Raw genomic sequence first — 21,722 nt, 5'->3', positions numbered from 1 at the left:
AGCATCCTGGACAATACAGCCCACCCCCTCCATGACACACTGGTCAACCTGAGGAGCACCTTCAGCAACAGACTGGTTCCAGCACAGAACACCACAGGAGATCCTTCTTCCCTGTGGCTATCAAACTGTACAACTCCTCCCTCTTATGTCATGGGGTAGACTGAGACTGACTCCCCTCCCCTCCTCCCCCCCCCCCCTCTAATCTTTGCACATCCCCAATCCTTTCCACTCATCACTTTCATTTTACGATTCATGTATTTTGTGTTTTCATGACTGTTGGCAGATCAATTTCCCTCCTGGGATAAATAAAGTTCTATCGTATCGTATTGTTTCCATGTTATAATTCCTACCTTACGCAGTCTGAAGAAGGGTTCCGATCCGAAATGTCACCCATTTTTTTTCTCCAGAGATCTGCCCGACCCACTGAGTTACTCTTGCATTTTATGTCTGTGCTATCTTACATATATATACATTTTAAGTATGAGCGATGCTCAAATTTAATTCACTGATACAACCCTGTTGCCACCCAGCACAAAAATGTAGAGATTGGAAGTATTTGCAAGCAGGAACATGAAGAGAAACATTTTGCATTTATATAGCACCTTTATCAAAGTAAAGGTCAGCACGGTGGCGCAGCGGTGTAGTTACTGCCTTACAGCGCCAGAGATTTGCGTTCAATCCTGACTAAGGGTGCCGTCTGGAGTCACATACATACGCAGTTTGTACGTTCTCCCCGTGATCTGTGTGGGTTTTTTCGGTTTCCTCCCCCGCTCCAAAGACGTACTGGTTTGTAGGTTAAGTGGCTTGGTATAAATGTCAAATTGTCCCTAGTGTGTGTAGGGCAGTGTTAACGTGTGGGGATCGCTGGTCGGTGTGGACTTGGTGGGACGAAAGGCCTGTTTCCGCGCTGTATCTCCAAACTAAACTAAACTAAACTACACTAAACTAAAGTGCCCCAAGAAACTTCTCTCTGGGTTATCAAACAAAACTTCACACTTACGAAAGTACCAGGACAGGCGATCAAAAACTTTGTCAAAGTGCAATTACTGTACACACCATCCTCATGAGAGGTATCGAGTCTTGTGGGAATTGGATGAGGTTTCACATAAACAATGGCCATATGGCCTAAAATATGCTTTTTAAAACAATTTTATGATTGGGTTGCAATGTTTGTTTTCAGAGAACATATGGTGTGAAGAATAAAACTTGGCCTCAACGCAGTTAAATCATTTTGTTTAAACCAAGATTAGCCTGACCATTCTTGGCGAGGTTCCTGTTTGCTAAACTAATGCAAGCAACTATGGAGCATACTTTGACCCATACATTGAACATAGGACCTTTCGCACAGGAACAGGCCATTCAACCCACAATATCTGCACTGAACATGATGCCAAGACCATCTCTTATCTGGCTGCAGATAATCCATATCCATTCCCTCCATACCCATGGGCCTATCCAAAAGCCTCTTGAATAATACTCTCATTTCTTGCCTGTAAGAACGCACTTTCTGCAGTAACAACATGAAGCAAATCTCTTGCAAATGTATTTCATGCGTTTATGCCAACTGTACTCTATTGCTATATTCCTGGGATGGCAGGACTTTCATATGAAGAAAGACTGGATAGACTCGGCTTGTACTCACTGGAATTTAGAAGATTGAGGGGGGATCTTATAGAAACTTACAAAATTCATAAGGGGTTGGACAGGCTAGATGCAGGAAGATTGTTCCCGATGTTGGGGAGGTCCAGAACAAGGGGTCACAGTTTAAAGTTAAGGGGGAAGTCTTTTAGGACCGAGATGAGAATGTTTTTTTTCACACAGAGAGTGGTGAATCTGTGGAATTCTCTGCCACAGAAGGTAGTTGAGGCCAGTTCATTGGCTATATTTAAGAGGGAGTTAGATGTGGCCCTTGTGGCTAAAGGGACCAGGGGGTATGGAGAGAAGGCAGGTACGGGATACTGAGTTGGATGATCAGCCATGATCATATTGAATGGCGGTGCAGGCTCGAAGGGCCGAATGGCCTACTCCTGCACCTATTTTCTATGTTTCTATGTTTCTATGTTTCTATAATGTATTCTATTCTGTATTCAATTTAGACATATAGTCTTACAGCAGGGAACAGAGCCTTTGGCCCAATTTATCCACACTGACCAAGATGCCACATTTATGCTGTCGGACGGAACTGCAGATACTGATAGATGCTGATAAACCAGATAGACACAATGTGCTGGAGTAACTCAGCGGGACAGGCAGCATCTCTGGAGAGAAGGAATGGGTGACGTTTCGGGTCAAGACCCTTCTAAGGTCTCGATCTGAAACGTCACCCATTCCTTTTCTTCAGAGATGCTGCCTGTCCCGCTGAGTGACTCCAGCTTTTTGTGTCTGTCTTCAGCCACACTTATGCTAGTCCCATTTAGTTGTGTTTGGCCCAGATCCCTCAAAAGCTTTGCACATTCAAATTAGTTCCATTTTAGTTTTCGAGATACAGAGCGGAAACAGGTCCTTCAGCCCACCGAGCCTGCGCCGACCAGCGATCCCCACACATTAACACTACACTACACACACCTGGGGCAATTCTACATTTATACCAAGCCAATTAACCTACAAACCTGTACGTCTTTGGGGTGTGGGAGGAAACTGAAGATCTCGGAGAAAACCCACACAGGTCGCAGGGAGAACGTACAAACTCCTTTCAGACAAGCACCCGTAGTCAGGTTCGAACCCGGGTCTCTGACACTGTGAGCCAGCAACTCTACCGCTGCTCCAACAGGTCTTTTGTGCCTTTATTGAGCCTGCTTCCTCTGACAGCTCATTCCTTACACCCACCACCCTTTGTGTGAACCATCACCTCCTGGGCTGTGGCATCAACTCTGAAGATGTCCACACTGAGAGGTTCTAACTTTTACATTGCTGGCGTTAGCTCAGTGACTACATTGTGGAAGTGCTTCATTTGCAGTAAAGGGCTTTGGGGCGTACTCACAGGAACATGAGAGGTGCTATCGAAATGCAAATTTTTATTTGTTTTGTTACAAGATTAAAAGCTTAGATACTTTAAGTTGAATGGTGTTCCAGTGAAGGGATGGTATCATCAGTCTGTCCCTCCCTTTTGGAGACCAACATTGCAACCTGCTGTCTTTTTTGGCTTGGTGGCAATTTGCAATTTGCATTTCTTTTATTTTTGCAGCAGCACTTACTGTATAAGCACTAAATGGACTGCACACGTCAGGGTGTGTTTTCCCCTGCAAGACTGGAACACTTGCAATGTGACCAGAGCAAATTCAAAGCTCATCCAGGTCAGGCTTAGCAGAAATCCCCACTCCAATGCATCAGCTCCAGCTAAGCAACCCTTCCTATCAGTCTGGCTCACCTGAATGCCCACTAACGGAGATTTACACTGGCTGCCCAGTTCCATCTTCCTCATGTTGCGTGGATCCTCCACTACTTAGATATAAGGTCATAAGATCATAAGTAACAGGAGTAGAATTAGGCCATTCAGCCCATCAAGTCTACTCCACCATATATATATAAACACACGCATATATATACACACACACACATATATATACACACACACATATATATACACACACACACATATATATACACACACACATATATATACACACACACACATATATATACACACACACATATATATACACACACACACACACATATATGCACACACTCACACACATATATATATATAAACACACATACACACACTCACACACACTCACATATATATAAACACAAACACACATACCGTATATACACACACATATATATACATACACACACACATATATATATATATACACATACACACACACACACACACACACACACACATATATATACACACACATATATATATACACAGATATTTATTCCTAAGAACTTGAAGCTTTCAACCATCTCTACTTTGGCACCCTCAATGTATATCAGAGTGTGTGTGCCACTTCGCTTCCTGAAGTCAATCACAATATCTTTTGTCTTGCTGACATTACAGAAGAGGTTGTTATCTTGGCACTAGGTTACGAGGTTCTCAATCTCCTTGTACTGAAATGTTGTGAGGACCAAATAATGTTTGATCTTGCAAAGATGATTGCCAAGGTATTGTAGATAGAAGTTGTGAATGAGGACCATGTACTGTAATCAGAAGCCTTTACTGGATGCTGTTTCCCTGTTGTTACAACAGGTGAACTGAGGACATCGAGTAAGTTGCCATTTAAAATAGCACCTAACGCACAGGAATGATGCAATGATTAAATTGCTGTTCTAGTAACCCAGAGAGTTGGACTAACAATTGAATGGCCTAAGTTCAAGTTCCACCACCACATGCAGAAGTTTATCACAGTGAATTTGAGGGGAACAGAAAAACTGATCTTAATAATCTTGACCATAATAACTACCAGGTGGTAGTAAAATGAATCTGATTCTCCGGCATTCTTCAGGAGAGGAAATCCATCGGCACTAGTCAGTCTTGACCTTGTTTGCCTCCAGTCCCATCCTGCGTACTTGGCCCTTAACGTGCCCACTGAATTGACCCCCACAATCATTCATTTGTAAGAGGGCAATCACTACCTGCTAAATAAAAGAAAGAGCATGCTGTGTTTTTTAGTTGAGATTAGTACAACATGGTAGCGCAGCGGTAGAGTTGCTGCTTTACAGCGAATGCAGCGCCGGAGACTCAGGTTCGATCCTGACTACGGGTGCTGTACTGTAAGGAGTTTGTACGTTCTCCCCGTGACCTGCGTGGGTTTTCTCCGAGATCTTCGGTTTCCTCCCACACTCCAAAGACGTACAGGTATGTAGGTTAATTGGCTGGGTAAATGTAAAAATTGTCCCTAGTGGGTGTAGGATAGTGTTAATGTGCGGGGATCGCTGGGCGGCATGGACTTGGTGGGCCGAAAAGGCCTGTTTCCGGCTGTATATATATGATATGATATGAAACAGGCCCATTAGCCTGTCATCAGCCCATCAATCATCCATTCTCACTAATTGTACGTTATCCCACTTTCTCATCCACTCCCTACACACAAGGGACAATTTATAGTCACCAATTACCCTACAAACCCACACGTCTTTGTGTTGTGGGGGGGGGGGGGGGGGGGGGGGGGAACCGGAGCTCCCAGATGAAGCCTACGCTGTCACAGGGAGAGTGTGCAAACTCCACACTAACCTGTTGTGCCACTGCACTGCCCTATTTTTGATGGTATCTCCATGAGCCATTTCATATCTTTGCAAGTATGGTGTGAATTAGGATGTGTGCACGTTCAGACTGAACAGAAGAGTTTCAGCCCCATCGGTGAGTGGGCTCCTGTGCGTGGAACTGCTGGGCAGGATGGGAATTGCATTTATGGAAATCCTGTTTTGCCTTCAGGATGGGCCAGAAGCCGATGTGGTCAATAAGTTACCTCTCCAGTGTGCAGTCACTTTCAAGGTGTTGGCAAATGCAGCCGCAATTCAACCTAAATCCCAGAGGCAGGAAATTATACAAAGCCATGCTTCCATTGTCATTGATTAATGTTCGAATATCGCCCAGTCTTGTATTGTTTTCTCTGGGATGTCGGAGGTTGCGGGGAAACCTGCTAGAAATGTCTACAATCGTGAGAGGCATAGATAGTGTAGTGAGTCAGAACTTTTTTCCCAGGATGGAAAAAGCAAATACTAAAATCTAAAACTAGAGGGCATAGGTTTAAAGTGAGGGAATCATTTAAAAAGGATCTGAGAGGTATGTTTTTCATACGATGGGTGGTGGATATACGGAAGGAGCTGCCAGAGGAGGTGGTAGAGGTGGGAATAATTATGCTCAATAGGCTTGTATACACTGGAATTTAGAAGGATAAGAGGAGATCTTATCGAAACGTATAAGATTATTAAGGGGTTGGACACGTTAGAGGCAGGAAACATGTTCCCAATGTTGGGGGAGTCCAGAACAAGGGGCCACAGTTTAAGAATAAGGGGTAGGCCATTTAGAACGGAGATGAGGAAAAACCTTTTCAGTCAGAGTTGTGAATCTGTGGAATTCTCTGCCTCAGAAGGCAGTGGAGGCCAATTCTCTGAATGCATTCAAGAGAGAGCTAGATAGAGCTCTTAAGGATAGCGGAGTCAGGGGGTATGGGGATAAGGCAGGAACGGGGTACTGATTGAGAATGATCAGCCATGATCACATTGAATGGCGGTGCTGGCTCAAAGGGCCGAATGGCCTCCTCCTGCACCTATTGTCTATTGTCTATAGTCATTTCAACATGTACATGGATGGGAACGATTTAGAGGGATAAGGGTGATATATAGGCAAATGGGTTTAATGCAGATAGGTAACTTGGTCAGCATGGACGAATTTGGCCGAAGTACTTGTTTCCGTGCTACGTAACTATAAATCTATAAACAAGACAGCATAGTGGCTCAACGTTACTGCTGCTGCCTCAGTTCCAGTGAATTGGGTTCAATCCTGACCTTGAGTGTTGTCCATGTGGAGTTTGCATGTCCTCCCACTGACTCTGCTGGCTGCTCCCGTTTTCACCCCACATCCCAAAGAAGTGCTAGTGGGTTAATTATTCCATAGTGACAAACGTTGATGGTCATTTGAGACATGTGGAGCCATAAAGTCGTACAGCATGGAAACAGGCCCTTCGGCCCATCTGGCCCATGGCGACCAACATGAGACAGAATGAACTGTAGGACAACAGGGATATAAGACGGGGGAATGATGGGGGCTGGCATGGACCACAAGGGCTGAATGGCCTTTATCTGTGTAATAGTTATTCAACGTAACAACAATTTGCATTTGTAAAGTACTTTTATCATAGTACCACTGGAGTTGACGGCAAAGATACTAGAGGAACAAGATGGACCACTCCGTTGAAATCGCTTATACTGAAGTGTAGTACGCAAAGGAGCGTAACATCCGCCATTTTAGTAGGCGAAACCCGTCATTCGCTATGCCTTTCGTAGTGTAATCAGTGTTTTGGGGGAACAGTATGTGTGATGATACCAATAAAATGCAGAATTTATCTCATCTATTAATTCACAGATTTTTGTTATTTTTCTTTTTAAATGTTTCTGCAAGTTTCTGCCTACTAAAATGGCGCCTTGGCGTACTACGGTTTTTAGGGTCGAGTGGTCTATCTTGCTCCTCTGGTATCTTTGGTTGACGGTGTTCATTTGGAACACTATATCACCGATGTTCTTGGATGGATGTAGAAAATCCCTCGGCAATATGTAATGGAATGAATACATGGCTGCTGGCAATGAGATGCCCTGCCAGAGTGATGTGTTGGTCTGAGGAGCGGGCAGGGTGTGATTTTGATGCCATGTTTCGGCACCACGACTGTGACTACTCCTCGAAACTCGCTCACCGTTGCATGAGGACCATCCTAACGTTGTGAACAGCAACTGTATCAACGCAGATCTCTCTCTTTCTTTCAAAACAGGGGCGACATGACGCCGACCCTCATAAGGAGATATTAGAACAAATGACCAAAAGCTTTATCAAAGAGGTAGGTTTTGAAGTGCGTCTTAGAGGAGGTGAGAAGCGACTTGGTCTTAAATGATCCGAATTCCAGATCCTTAGAGTCATAGAGTCATGCAGCATGGAAACAGGCCCTGCTGCCCAACCTGCCCACACCAACCAACATGCCTCATCTATTCACAAAATGCTGGAGTAACTCAGCAGGTCAGGCAGCATCTCAGGAGAGAAGGAATGGACGACGTTTCGGGTCCGGGTCAGCTCATCTACATTAGTCCCATTTGCCCATATCCCACTAAACTTATCCTATCCATATACCCGTCCAAATGTTTCTTAAACGTTTCTTCAACCTGCCTCAACTACCTCCTCTAGCAGTTTGTTCCATACAAACACCATCCTTTGTATAAAACGGTTGCCCCTCAGGTTCCTTTTATATCTTTCCCCCTCACCCTAAACTTGTGTTCGCTGGTTCTTGATTTGCCTACTTTGGGTTAAAGACTCTGTGCATTTACTCTATCTGTTGGTCTCATGATTTTATACACTTCTATAGGATTATCCCTCATCCTCAGCAACCTTTGCACTGTACCTCGGTACGGGTGACAATAATAAACTACACTAAACTACTTTAAATTGAACAGACCTATCACATTTCTCCCTGAGATCCTAACCCCATAACATTTCCTTCACTTCCAACAACGACAACTTTTATTTATATAGCTCCTTTAACATCACAAAAATGGTCTGTTGCACTTCAGAAAAATATTGTCAAACCTTAATTATTGTACTTATTATCTTCCAAAATCAATCTTTCATGTGACCCAATACATAAAGTTTAGTTTAATTTAGTTTAAATATACAACGCGGAAACAGGCCCTTCGGTCAACTGAGTCCGCGCCAACCAGTGATTCCGCTTTCTAACACTGTCCTGTACGCACTGGGGACAATTTACAATTATACCAAGCCAATTAACCTACAAACCTGTATGTCTTTGCAGTGTGAGAGGAAACCAGTGATCCTGGAGAAAACCCATGCAGGTCACATGGAGAACGTACAAACCCTGTACATACATACAGCACTCGTAGTCAGGATCGAACCTGGGTCTCTGGTGCTAAAGCAGTATCTCTACTGCTGCGCCACTGTGCCGCCCATGGTTGGCGTTTATTTTGTTAATATTTCTAACCGTGTCCTCAATCTATTCTCCCCTAAATGCATTTGGAGATAAAAATGGGAGATTGAAGCATTCACACTAATCCATGAGGAGGAGGTTCAGGGGTGGAGGGCCTGATCTTGAAGGAATCTACCAACGATCCTGTGACTGCTTCACCCTGTGGCTCGTGTTGACACTTGGTGGACGGCCCCTCCCCTAGCCCCCGCCCATAGTCCATGACACTCTCCTGGTGATTCCAACATGAGCTGGGCTCAAGCTTAATTTAGTTCAGGAGAGCAGAACACGAAACAAATAGCTTGCCAGCCCTCCCTGTTGCAGCATGCAAATTCTGAAGTATGTTTGCATAAGAATTATTCTGGAGGAGGAAGGGGTAGAGTTCGCCTTGTAGGGAGTAAGATGTAATTGAGGCCAACTCCTTCTGCATTTCATCTCTTGTTTCTCATTTTGTGGAAAGGTGTACAAGATCATGAGAGGAATAGATCGGGTAGATGCACAGAGTCTCTTGCCCAGAGTGGGGGAATCAAGGACCAGAGGACATAGGGTCAAGGTGAAGGGAAATAGATTTAATAGGAATCTGAGGGGTAACTTTTTCACACAAAGGGTGGTTGGTGTATGCAACAAGCTGCCAGAGGAGGTAGTTGAGGCTGGGACTATGCCAACATTTAAGAAACAGTTAGACAGGTGCATGGATAGGACAAGTTTGGAGAGGATATGGATCAAACACAGGCAGGTGGGACTAGTGTCTCTGGGACGTGTGACCGATGTGGGCCTGTTTCCACGCTGCGTCACTCTATGACTCTATGACTCTAAGAGCGATCATCTAGAGGAGAGTGTGTAGTAAACAGCAGGACCTTTAACAAAGATTTTAGGGTGCAAATCCGTAACTCCTTGAAAGTTGCAACACAAGAGGAAAGAGTGGTAAAAGACATACACCAAACATAGACATAAAGTGCTGGAGGAACTCAGCGGGTCAGGCAGCATCTCTGGAGAAAAAGAACGGGTGACCTTTCGGGTCGGAACCCTTCTTCAGATATTGCACGCTTGATTGCAGCAGTGTGGGCATGGGTATAAAAATGGCTAATCATATTGATTTGTGTAAAACTTTGACAAGACCACTTTTGGAGTATTATGTGCATTTCTGGTCACCCTGTTACGGGAGGGATGTGGAAGCTTTGGAAAAAGTGCAGAAGAGATTCACAAGGAGTCAAGTCAAGTCAAGTCAAATTTATTTGTCACATACACATACTCGATGTGCAGTGAAATGAAAGTGGCAATGCCTGCGGGTTGTGCACAAAAAGAATTACAGTTACAGCATATAAATAAAGTTAATAAGTTACTAAACATAGCACAAAAAGTGTCGACAAAAATTTAGTCTCTGGGGTTATCAAAGTTGACAGTCCTGATGGCCTGTGGGAAGAAGCTCCGTCTCATCCTCTCCGTTTTCACAGCGTGACAGCGGAGGCGTTTGCCTGACCGTAGCATCTGGAACAGTCCGTTACTGGGGTGGCAGGGGTCCCTCATGATCTTGCTTGCTCTGGATCTGCACCTCCTGATGTATAGGTCCTGCAGGGGGACGAGTGTAGTTCCCATGGTGCGTTCTGCCGAACGCACTACTCTCTGCAGGGCCATCCTGTCCTGGGCAGAGCTGTTCCCAAACCAGACAGTAATGTTGCCGGACAGGATGCTCTCTACAGCCCCAGAGTAGAAGCAATGAAGGATCTAGGTTGCCTAGATTGGAGTCTACTAGTTATAAGGAGATATTGGACAAACGTAGATTGTTTGATTTAGAGTGTCAGGGGCTGAGGAGAGACTTGATGGATGTATATCAGAGTAAGAGTTTAAGGCACGGATAGTGTCGGTGTTTGTTTCCCAGGGTGCAAATGTCAAATACCAGAGCAAAGAATTTCACTGTGACTTGCCACAAGTGACAATCAAGTATTCATTCATTCAGAGGTCATTGGTTTAAGGTGAGAGAGGGAACATTTAAAGGAGACAAGTGGGGCAAATTTTTACACAGAGAATGTGCTGTCAGGGTAACTGTTGGAAGTGGATCCGATGACAATGTTTAAAAATGATGTGAACTGACACAGGAACAGGCAGGGAATGGGGGGATGTGAACCATGTGCAGGTAGATGGGATGACTTCAGATTGGCACCATGATCAGTACAGACATAGTGGGCCTAAGGGCCTGTTTCTGTGCAGTAACGCTCTATGTTCTTTCACCTGGAGCAAATCCCTGGCCTTTTATCGCGTTTGCTTCCCTTTGCTTTTTGCAGAATGTCCATCTTTGGTCACGTTTACTCAAATGAGAACTGTCTCGTCTAAAAAAAAAGGATGAGGAGTTCAGATGTGTTGATGAGCTGTAAGTTGAGGCAGTGCAAGACTCTGCCAGTTTGATGCCTTGCTCTACGTTTTATTGATCAATTAGTTGAGGCAGGTACAGTAATAACATTTAAAAGACACTTGGTCTGGTACATGGATAGGGAAGGTTTGGAGGGATATGGGTCAAATGCGGGCAAATGGGACTAGCTTAGTTGGGCCAAAGGGCTTGTTTCCAAGCTAAATGACTCTATGTCTCAATTAGCTGCACTGAATATGTCATTGATTGCATTATAATGTCGCATTATGTTTGCATAATAAACTTTTCATCTCCTTCTTCTTTAGACAGGAACCAACTCTTACCAACCATCACCTTACGTCCAAATGCCTGGTAGGTTGAATTTTCTGCCAAATATTTGCAAAGTACTAAAAGAATGTAAGGATTTTTAGAATATGGTGAGAGATCTTTCTTCTTGCTTCCCTCATGAGGGTGCCTAAATGCGTCTAACACATGTGGCTCATGAGGAAGCACAAACTAATAGTGACCATTAGCACAAACTAATAGTAACTATTCACAAAGTACAAGGCAGTGTTTAGTTTTGTTTTTAGTTTAGAGATACAGCATGGAAACAGGCCCTTCGGCCCACCAAATCTGCACTGACCAGTGATCCCCACACATTAACACTACCCTACGCACACGAGGAACAATTTTATATTTACACCAAGCCAATTAACCTAGAAACCTGTACATTTTTGGAGTGTGGGAGGAAACCAAAGATCTCGGAGAAAACCCATGTAGGTCACGGGGAGAACGTACAAACTCCGTACAGACAAGTACCTGTAGTCAGGATCAGTAGGCAATAGCTCTACCACTGTGCCACTGTGCCGCCCAAAGATACTAGAGGGACAAGATGAACCACTCCGTTGAAATCGCCTATCCTGAAGTGTAGTACGCAAAGGAGCCATTTTAGTAAGCAAAACCCACTGTTCGCTATGCCTCTCGTGTTTTGGGGGAAGAGTATGCGGAAATATATTATGCATTAAAATGCAGAATATATCTCATCAATTCACAGATTTTTGTTATTTTTCTTTTTAAATGTTTCTGCAAGTTTCTGCCTACTAAAATGGCGCCATGACACATTACGTTTTTTAGGGTCGTGTGGTCTATCTTGCTCCTCTAGTACCTTTGATGTCGCCCAATGTGTCTTGGCCCAAACTGGCTTGCATTCACTCCCTCCTTTTTTGAATACTGGCGCACATTTGGCACATTTCACTGAGCTGCAGTAAAATGGAAGACCGAGTGTAGAGAACACTTGCCAATGTCTCTGCTCACCTGCGTCTGTGGACAACATTACCTGCACGGAGTGGAGGGGTATGGAGCACATGCAGCCTGAGGAGATCAATTTAACGGTATCATGTTTGGCACGATACTGTGGGCTCTAGGCTCTCATAGAGTCATAGAGTGACACAGCGTGGAAACAGGCCCTTTGGCACAACTTGCCCACACCGGCCGACATGTCCCAGCTTCACTAGTCCCACCTGCCTGCGTTTGACCCATATCCCTCCAAACCTGTCCTATCCATATACCTGTCTAAATGTTTCTTAAATGTTGGGATAGTCCCAGCCTCAACTACCTCCTCTGGCAGCTTGTTCCATACACTCATCACCCTTTGTGTGAAAAAGGTACCCCTCAGATTCCTATTAAATCTTTTCCTCCTTCACCTTAATCCTATGTCCTCTTGTCCTCGATTTGCCTACTCTGAACAAGCAGCTCTGTACATCTAAAGAGACTGTGCATCTTTGGGCCTGTTCCTGTGTTGTACTGTTCTATTGGAGGAAGGAACTGCAAATGCTGGTTTAAACTGAAGATAGACACAAAATGCTGGAGTAACTCTGCGGGTCAGGCAGCATCTGTGGATAGAAGGAATGGCTGACGTTTCGGGTCGAGGCCCTTCTTCAGACTGAAATGTCACCCATTCCTTCTATCCAGAGTTGTACTCTTCTAGGTTCTGCGTAGTCTCACAGCTAGAGAGATGTTCTTTGTTGGAGAATTTCATTGAAAGACACTAATATCTGGCCTCAAATGATGGCTGCAATATGTAGTGCAGATTCCTCCCAGCTTAGCTTAGTTTAGCTTAGCTTAGTTTAGCTTAGCTTAGCTTAGTTTATTGTCAGACATACCAAAGTACAGTGGAAAGCTTTTGAAGCGTGCTAACAAGTCAGCAGAAAGGCTATACATGATTACAATCGAGCCTTCCACAGTGTACAGATACATGACAAAGGGAATCACATGAATACCTATCTTCCTGTCTCCACCTATATCCTTCCTTTGTCCCGCCCCCCTGACATCAGTCTGAAGAAGGGTCTCGACCCGAAACATCACCCATTCCTTCTCTCCCAAGATGCTGCCTGACCTGCTGAGTTACTCCAGCATTTTGTGAATAAATCGATTTGTACCAGCATCTGCAGTTATTTTCTTATACTCACATGAATACTGTTTAGTACAAGATAAAGTCCAATCAAAGATAGTCCGAGGGTCTCCAATGAGGTAGATACAAGCTCAGGACTGCTCACAATTGTGGTAGGATAGTTCAGTTACCTGTAACAGCTTCAGTAACTTGGTCTCATCCTGACCCCCAGTGTGTCTGTGTGGAGTTTGCACGCTCTTCCTGTGACCATATGGGATTTCTTTCGGTCCCCCAGATTCCACCCACATTCCAAAGTTGTGCACGTTGGGAGGTTAATTGACTTTTGTAAATTGCCCCTAGCGTGTAGAATGGAAAAGTTGGATAACATAGAACTAGTGTGAACGGGTGATTGATGGTCGGTGTGGACTCGGTGGGCCGAAGGGCCTGTTTCCATGCTGTATCTCTAAACTAAACTAAAACAGAATCGGGAATTCTCTACAATGCCTCAAACTAAATGGAGGAAAACAATGATAGTTGGAAATGGATTGAGTCCTTTGGTTCAATGAAATAATGGTTTCTAAGGCCAATGATTGATTTCTATGACCAGCGATGGTCCCGTAAACTGCAATGTGGAGCATTGTGTGATGGTAATTAAGGATGAGTTTCATTGCTGATTGCAGTGAGTGCTAACACATTTCATATCTATTTGCATAGGTAGTCATGTTATACCCAGCTACTATGGTGCAAGAAGACAGCATCTATCAGATTCCGACCTGCCTCATTGCCACTCATCGAAACAGTACTCAGCGGATGTGTACTCAACTTCAATGGGCAGCAAGTCCTTTGGATGTGACCCACCGGCAGTATCTGGTTATCAACACCTCTTCGACCCTTACATTACGGAAACGTTTGGAGATTACCGCCCACCGACGTTCCCATCCGGAGCAAGTTCCATTTTCACGCCTCAGCCTCTGACACCCCTCATTCCTCCTTACCCCAATGAGGCATCCCATTTCCTGTTGGTACGTAATTACCCACCTTGCCTCTTGTTTGCGGCTAAATGTGTAGGAAGGAACTGCAGACGCTGGCTTACACCGAAGGTAGACACAAAATGCCTAAGTAACTCAGAGGGACAGGCAGCATCTCTGGAGAAAAGCAATAGGTGACGTTTTGGGTCGAGACCCTTTTTCAGACTGAGTTAATCCAGCATTTTGTGTCTATCTTCGGTCATAGTAAGCCACCTACTTTGACCAAAGGCTTTGGAATTTGTGCTTGAACTGAGTGAAATCTTGTAGAAGAATGCAAACTCGGGACTGCTGCCGCACGCTGTACGTTTTAATATCACCTGGGCCTGTGGAGCTCGGCTTTGGTAGACTTCCCTACCAGATATTAGCCATGATTGAATGGCAGAGTAGACTTGATGGGCCGAATGGCCTAATCCTGATCCCATGACACGCGAGCATATTAGATGTCCTAGAATTATAGTGACATACAGAAGCAGATTTTCGATGCTCAATGCCTCAATCTCTAGGGCAAGTTGACACAGCTGATAACACTTGTGATGGCAGCTGCAGTTGTTTGGGAGATGATAACAAAGAGTCATAGAGAGATACAAGAAAGAAACAGGCCCTTCGGCCCACTGAGCCTGTGCTGGCAATCCACCACCCATTTACACTAATCTCACCACCTCCCCCAGATTTGGCCACCCAACTATAATAGGAGCAATTTACAGAGGCCAAGCAACTTACCAACCAACATGTGGGGGGATGCAGGAGCACCCAAACAAAACCAATATGGTCACAAAGGGAACATGCAAACTCCACATAGACAGAAACCGAGGTCAGGATTGAACCTGGGTCTCTGTGCTCAGAGGCAGTGGCTAAACTAGCTGTGCCAGTGTGCCAACCTGTCGACAAATAACCTGTTTCTGTGCTGTATCTCCAAAGTAGAGTAAAGTAATAAATGTAAGATAGACACAAAAAGCTGGAGTGACTCAGTGGGACAGGCAGCATCTCTGGAGAGAAGGAATGGGTGATAAACAACATGAGACAATAAACTAAAGTAAGCTGAGCTGTGAGGAAGCTGCATTGCGAGTTGCAGCCTTCATCCAAGGCCAGATATTGTTGTCTTTCAATTAAATTCTCCAACAGAGAACACCTCTCTAGCTGTGAGACATTGCAGAACATAGAACAGTACAATCTCTCCAGATTCCTTCTATCCAGAAATGCTGCCTGTCCCGCTGAGTTACTCTGGCATTTTGCGCCTGCCATAGAACAGTGCAACTCTGGATAGAAGTATCAGTCTGAAGAAGGGTCTCGACTCGAAATGTCACCCACTCCTTCTCTCCAGAGATGCTGCCTGTCCCGTTGAGTTACTCCAGCTTTTTGTGTCTAACTTCGGTTTAAACCAGCGTCTGCAGTTCCTTCCTACACAAAGTAATGAATGTGATTAGTGATCAATGCAAGGTTAGTAACTAGTTACTGCATTTTGTATAAATACTAGCCCAAATGGAAACGTTGGGCCCAAACCTCTCCTGCATTGGTGCAGGACCCTCTCCTCCCCCCCTCCCCCCCTCCCCCTCCCCCTCCCCTCTCCATCCCCCTCCCCTCCTACCCCTCCCCTCGTCCCTCTTCCCTCCCCCCTCCCCCCTTACCCCCTTCCCCCTCCCCCTCCCCTCCCCCTCCCCTCCCCACTCCCTTCCCCCTCCCCGTCCTCCTGTCCCCCTCCCCCTCCTCTCCCCTTCCCCCTCCTCTCCCCCCTTCCCCTTCCCCTTCCTCTCCCCCTCCCTCCACCCCCCTCCTCTCCCCCTTCCCCTTCCCCTCCCCTTCCCCTCCCCCTTTCCCCCCCACTCCATCCCCCTCAACCCTCCTTATCCTGCCTCCTCCCCCCTCCCTCCTTGCCTCCCTCCACCCCTCCCTCCCCCTCCCTCCCTAGGAGATAGATTTAAACTTCAAAATGTGAATAACTTTTAAAATATAATACCGATTTCAATGAAACTCCTTCCATTAGCACCGAAGGGACGACGGTGAGTAAAGTGGGCCTAAAATTGTCGTGCTATCGTGTACCGTTTTGGCTGTAGTTCAGGAACAAACAAACAAACAAACAAGAGTTTTAGTAAATAAACAGCTGGCATTGAAGCAACAAACAAAAAAATCAGTGTTACTGAAATCTGAAATCTGAAGGTTTTGCTGCCTTCCAAACAGAAATAATCCCACTGGAGAAAATTACTCTAACCTGTAACTGAATAGCAGCCAGAAACTCAAAGCCATTAGTTAATCTGGTTTAATAGGATTAACCCTGAGGGAGGTGTACGATGAAAATACTGTCGAGAAACATGATGGTGATCTATATACGCCAAGCAGAAACATAATGCAGAAGCCATAATTATTTTTTTGAGAATGCAGGGGCTGTAAATCTGCAAATTTCTGCTCTAATGTCTTGTTGAATATAAATTCTGCAATAGAATTTGTTCCGTGCCAACAGTAATTGAAGTGCCGAAGAAACGTTAATGGCCCCAGGCAATATCATGAAGTGTTTTTAGATATACAGCACATCCTTCAATATATTTTAGATACTTAGAAGCATTAAAATATTTGGCAGGTGCATGTGTTCTGATGATATTGGTAAATACAGTTTATGGCATTACATTGTACCTGTGTGTCCAAGTCACTTGTAGAGAGCTACACACCTGTTTAATGTAGTGCAGTGGCTGGGTTATTCAAATACCTACCTATAAAATATTATTAATTGTCATGATAATCCTGCACATCCTGCCCTAAGTCATCAGGTGGCCAATTATAAGAGTTCCCTCATTGCCGACTTAGAAACCACATCAAGGGAATAATTGAGCCTCAGTTGAAGACATTAAAGTTTTATAGTTACATCGAATTTACAGGACAAAAACATCCCATTTATCTGCCTGTGGATAAAGCTCCCCTCACTGAACTCCATTACTCAAAGACACAGGGACTCGTTGAGTAGGCTGTGACTGTATTCCATGGAGCGCAGGAGGATGAGGGGCGATCTTATAGAGGTGTACAAAATCATGAGAGGAATAGATCGGGTAGATGCTCAGAGTCTCTTGACAAGAGTAGGTGAATCGAGGACCAGAGGACATAGGTTTAAGGTGAAGGGAAAATATTTAATAGGAATTTGAGGGGTAACTATTCCACACAACGGCTGGTGAATGTATGGAACTAACTGCCAGAGTAGTTAGTAGAGGTTGGGACTACCCCAACATTCAAGAAACAGTTAGACAGGTACATGGAGAGGACAGGTTTGGAGGGATATGGTCCAAATGCGGGCAGGTGGGACATGTTGGCCGGTGTGGGCAAGTTTCCACGCTGTATCACTCTGTGACTCTATGACTCTATGACACACGGAACTGCAGATGTTGGAATCTGGCGTGGAACACACAGTGCTGGAATAACTCAACACGGCAGGCAGCATCTCTGGAGAACATGGATAGGTGACATTTTGGCCACAAACACCACACTGGCATCTGTGTGGTACAGTGGTAGAGTTGCTGCCTTACAGCGCCAGAGACCCAGGTTCGATCCTGACTACGTGCAGAGTTTGTCTTTGACGACATGGGTTTTCTCCGGATGCTCCGGTTTCCCCCAACATTCCAAAGACTGGAAGTGCAGGTTTGTAGTAACCTACCAACCATTGGCTTGGGTAAATTGCCCCGAGCGTATTGTATAGCACTAGTGTGTGGGTGGTCGGTCGGCCTGGGCTCAGTGGGCCAAAGGCCTGTTTCCCTAAAAACCAAACCTTAAACTAAAAACTAAAAAGCATTAAATTGTTATCATTCTCACTATTGAGTCAGAGATTGTGGGTTCAAACCCCACTCTGAAACATAAGCACTGTATCACTGGCAGTGCTGTCTTCTAGATGAAACATTGTACAATGGTAGTCACAAACTGCTGGAGTAACTCAGCGTGTCAGGCAGCATCTCGGGAGAGAAGGAATGTGTGACGTTTCGGGTCGAGACCCTTCTTCAGACTGATGTCTGGGGAGGGGGTGGGACTTTGTTAAATCAGCCCTGTTTTCCTTAAATAATCTCATTGGGCCCTGGCCTTCATTTTATACATCGCCCATTCCTTCTCTCCCGAGGTGCTGCCTGACCCACTGAGTTACTCCAGCTTTTTGTGTCTACCTTCGATTTAAACCAGCATCTGCAGTTTATTCCCTACACATTGTACAATGGATCTGTCTACTGTTTCCCACAGACAGCAATGTGTGGTGCAGATCAAGTAGATTCCTTGCCACTATTAGTATCCTGGCCACCATTTTGCATTCTAATCAGTGTTATTAAACTAGATCTTGATCGTATCGCTGTTTGTAGGAGATGCTGTTCATGAATCAGTGTCCAATACACAGTCAAAGCCCTTTTTCCCAACTTGTCCTCGACAACCAAATTGCCTCAGTGACCATGTACCACTTGCCTGCATCTGGGCCATATCCCTATTAACCTTTCCTATCCAAGCACCTGCCCAAATGTGTTTTAAATGCTGTATCTGCCTCTACTGCTGCCTCTGGCAGCTGAGGGCGGCACGGTGGCGCAGCGGTAGAGTTGCTGCCTTACAGCGAATGCAGCGCCGGAGGCCCGGGTTCGATCCCGACTACGGGTGCTGTCTGTACGGAGTTTGTACGTTCTCCCCGTGACCTGCGTGGGTTTCCTCCGAGATCTTCGGTTTCCTCCCACACTCCAAAGACTTACAGGTATGTGATGTGAAAGATACATCTTCTGGATGCGCTGGGACGCATGTGGCCTGGGGTCATCGGGTGTTTCGGATCTCACACCCTCACCCAGGCGACCCAGCCGGGGTTGATCAGGCCCCGACGTGCGTCCCAGCAGCAACCGCCCACGGATCAGCCCTCTTAATCCAACGCCACCACCTAGTGGCTTTCTCTGCGGCTTCGCTTGTGGATTGAATGGCCCTCTTCTTTAATTGGCTTGGTAAATGTAAAAACTGTCCCCAGTGGGTGGAGGATAGTGTTAGTGTGCGGGGATCGCTGGTCGGCGCGGACCCGGTGGGCCGAAAGGGCCTGATGCCGCGCTGTATCTCTAAACTAAACTAAACTAAGCTGGTTCCCTGTACAAACCACCCTCTGTGTGTAAAAGTTGCCCCACCCTCGTGCCCGTTTAAAATCGTTCCCCTCTCACCTTAAACTGAAGCCCTTCGGTTTTAGATTCCCCTGCCCCTGGGGGAAGACTGTGACTACTCACCTCATCTCACGCCCTTCATGATTTCATAAATCATAAAGTCACCCCTCAGCCTCCTACGCTCCAGGGAATAAAGACTCAGCGTATCCGTCCTCTCATAATTCAAACGCTTCATCCCCGGTAACCTCATTGTAAATCTTTTCCTGCACCCTTTCCGGTTGAAAGACATAACTGGCTGTCACCTTGTCGCAGAAGTGAGAACACATCAAAGGTTTTCATTGACTGGAAAGAATGTTGAGTGAAATGTGAAAGATGCTTCCCAAATCCAATCGTAGCCTATTTAGAGTTAGCCGTGAGGCGTTTTGCACTGTTTTTGTTGTCATGGAGTCATAGAGTCATACAACAGGGCCTTTTGGTCACCTTGTGCAAGGCTAACCATTAAAGTACACATCGATACTAATCCCATCAAAAAAAGACACAAGGTGCTGGAGTAACTCAGCAGGTCCTGCAGCATCTCTGGAGAACATAGATCAGGATGACACGGTGGCGCAGCGGTAGAGTTGCTGACTCACAGCGCCAGAGACCCAGGGTTTGATCCTGACTATGGGTGCTGTCTGTACGGAGTTTGCACATTCTCCCCGTGATTGTGTAGGTTTTCTCCGGGTGCTCCGGTTTCCTCCCACATTCCAAAGACGTGCAGGTTTGCCGGTTAATTGCCCCTAGAGTGTACTATGCGAAAGTGGGATAACATAGAAGTTGTGTATGAGTGATCCATGATTGGTATGGGCCTGGTGGGCTGAAGGGCCTGTTTCTACGCTGTGTCTCTAAATAAATGTACTTTATTTTTATAAAGCTATGTTTCAGGTCAGGACCTTTCATTAGAGAAGAGTCTCTATCCATGTTCTTCAGGGTTGCTGCCTGATCTGCTGAGTTACTCCAGCACTTTGTGCCTTTTACTTGTAAATTAGCATCTGCAGTCCCTTGTGTCTAACCCATACTAATCTAGTTTACCAGCAGTGGTTCCTACTCCTTGGTGATTCAAACGCTCTTGCAGATGCACCTTAAATAATGTGATGTTGAAACGTTTCGTAATGCCACAGAAGGCTGTGGAGGCCAAGACAATGGATATTTTGAAGGCAGATAGCTAGATTCTTGATGAGTACAGGGGTCAGGGGTTATGGGGAGAAGGCAGGAGAATGGGGTTGGGAGGGAAAGAAAGATCAGCCATGATTGGATGGCGGAGTAGACTTGATGGGCCGAATGGACTAATTCTGCTCCTATCGCTTATGAACCTTTTGAATGTATTCTTGATTTGTTCTACAGAGGGATTCATGGGAAGGTGTGCAAGAAAATGGCAGCCAGAGTGAGGCAATCTGCGACACGCTCCAGCAGATGCAGACGTCACCGACTGACTGTCCATCGCAACACCACGGCAACCACTCCCTGCCTGACACTGCCTCTGCCTCTCCGGCCCAGTACAAGAGCTCTGCCCGGAACGGCAGCAGGCCCGGCTCCAGTTCCCAACCCTACTCTCTGTACCCGCTGGACGAGATGCACTTCGGCCCTGGTTACCCATCCACCTCGGCCTATGGATGCGCCCCGTTCATGACTGTAGCCTCCGAGCTGGCGGCCAAGTCCCTCCATCTCACGTCCGAAGATTCGGCCGACAACGCGGCCCAATCCATGCTTGATCTGTCGCCCTGGGCTAAAGAAGAAGCCGGCACCAGCTGGCCTTTGTATGAAGTCAGGCGGACCTACTGAGAAGTCTTGGTTGCCCGCTCAATTGTAAAGCTAGTTAGATGAAGGGCTGGAGATGTCTACGTCAAGTTGTAGTGGGCTTTCTGTCAGGGAGAAATAATTAAAAAACCAATACACTTTTAATCTTGCATTAGGAAAGGACGTGTGGTTGTTGGACAATAGTGCTGCACAAATCTGGTGCAGTCATAGAATGTGAAGTAAATAGTTTAATCAAACCAGAAGAATGGTGGCGTAAACATTCATTTCAATGTTCTGGGCCTTTCATGGAGCACAGGTAAGTGAGCCTGGCTTGGGACAATATTATACACAGGGACATTAGACCCTACCCAGAGCCTGAGAAGATGGTGCCCCTCATGGAGGGAAGGGGAGCATAGAACCGGGGCTTTGGGGGTATAATCTCAGGTTAAGGGGCCACTCATTATGGAG

The 21,722-nt window shown here is 45.7% G+C and overlaps 1 protein-coding gene across 1 annotated transcript in view; it reads left to right on the top strand.

Moving 5' to 3' along the window:
* LOC144608631 (POU domain class 2-associating factor 2-like) overlaps positions 1 to 21,299 on the top strand; it is a 43,981-nt gene extending 22,682 nt beyond the window's left edge. Inside the window, exons 4-6 of the mRNA XM_078426604.1 lie at positions 11,307 to 11,352; positions 14,084 to 14,391; positions 20,862 to 21,299. Of these exons, the coding sequence (XP_078282730.1) occupies positions 11,307 to 11,352; positions 14,084 to 14,391; positions 20,862 to 21,299 (792 nt within the window). The remainder of the gene's footprint in view (positions 1 to 11,306; positions 11,353 to 14,083; positions 14,392 to 20,861) is intronic.
* Positions 21,300 to 21,722: the final 423 nt, after the last annotated feature.

The sequence above is a fragment of the Rhinoraja longicauda genome, chromosome 32 (assembly GCF_053455715.1).
Source record: "Rhinoraja longicauda isolate Sanriku21f chromosome 32, sRhiLon1.1, whole genome shotgun sequence".
Lineage (NCBI taxonomy): Eukaryota > Metazoa > Chordata > Chondrichthyes > Rajiformes > Arhynchobatidae > Rhinoraja > Rhinoraja longicauda.
The sequence above is the reverse complement of the archived record's forward strand: the minus strand, read 5'-3'. Positions and strand labels throughout refer to the sequence as shown.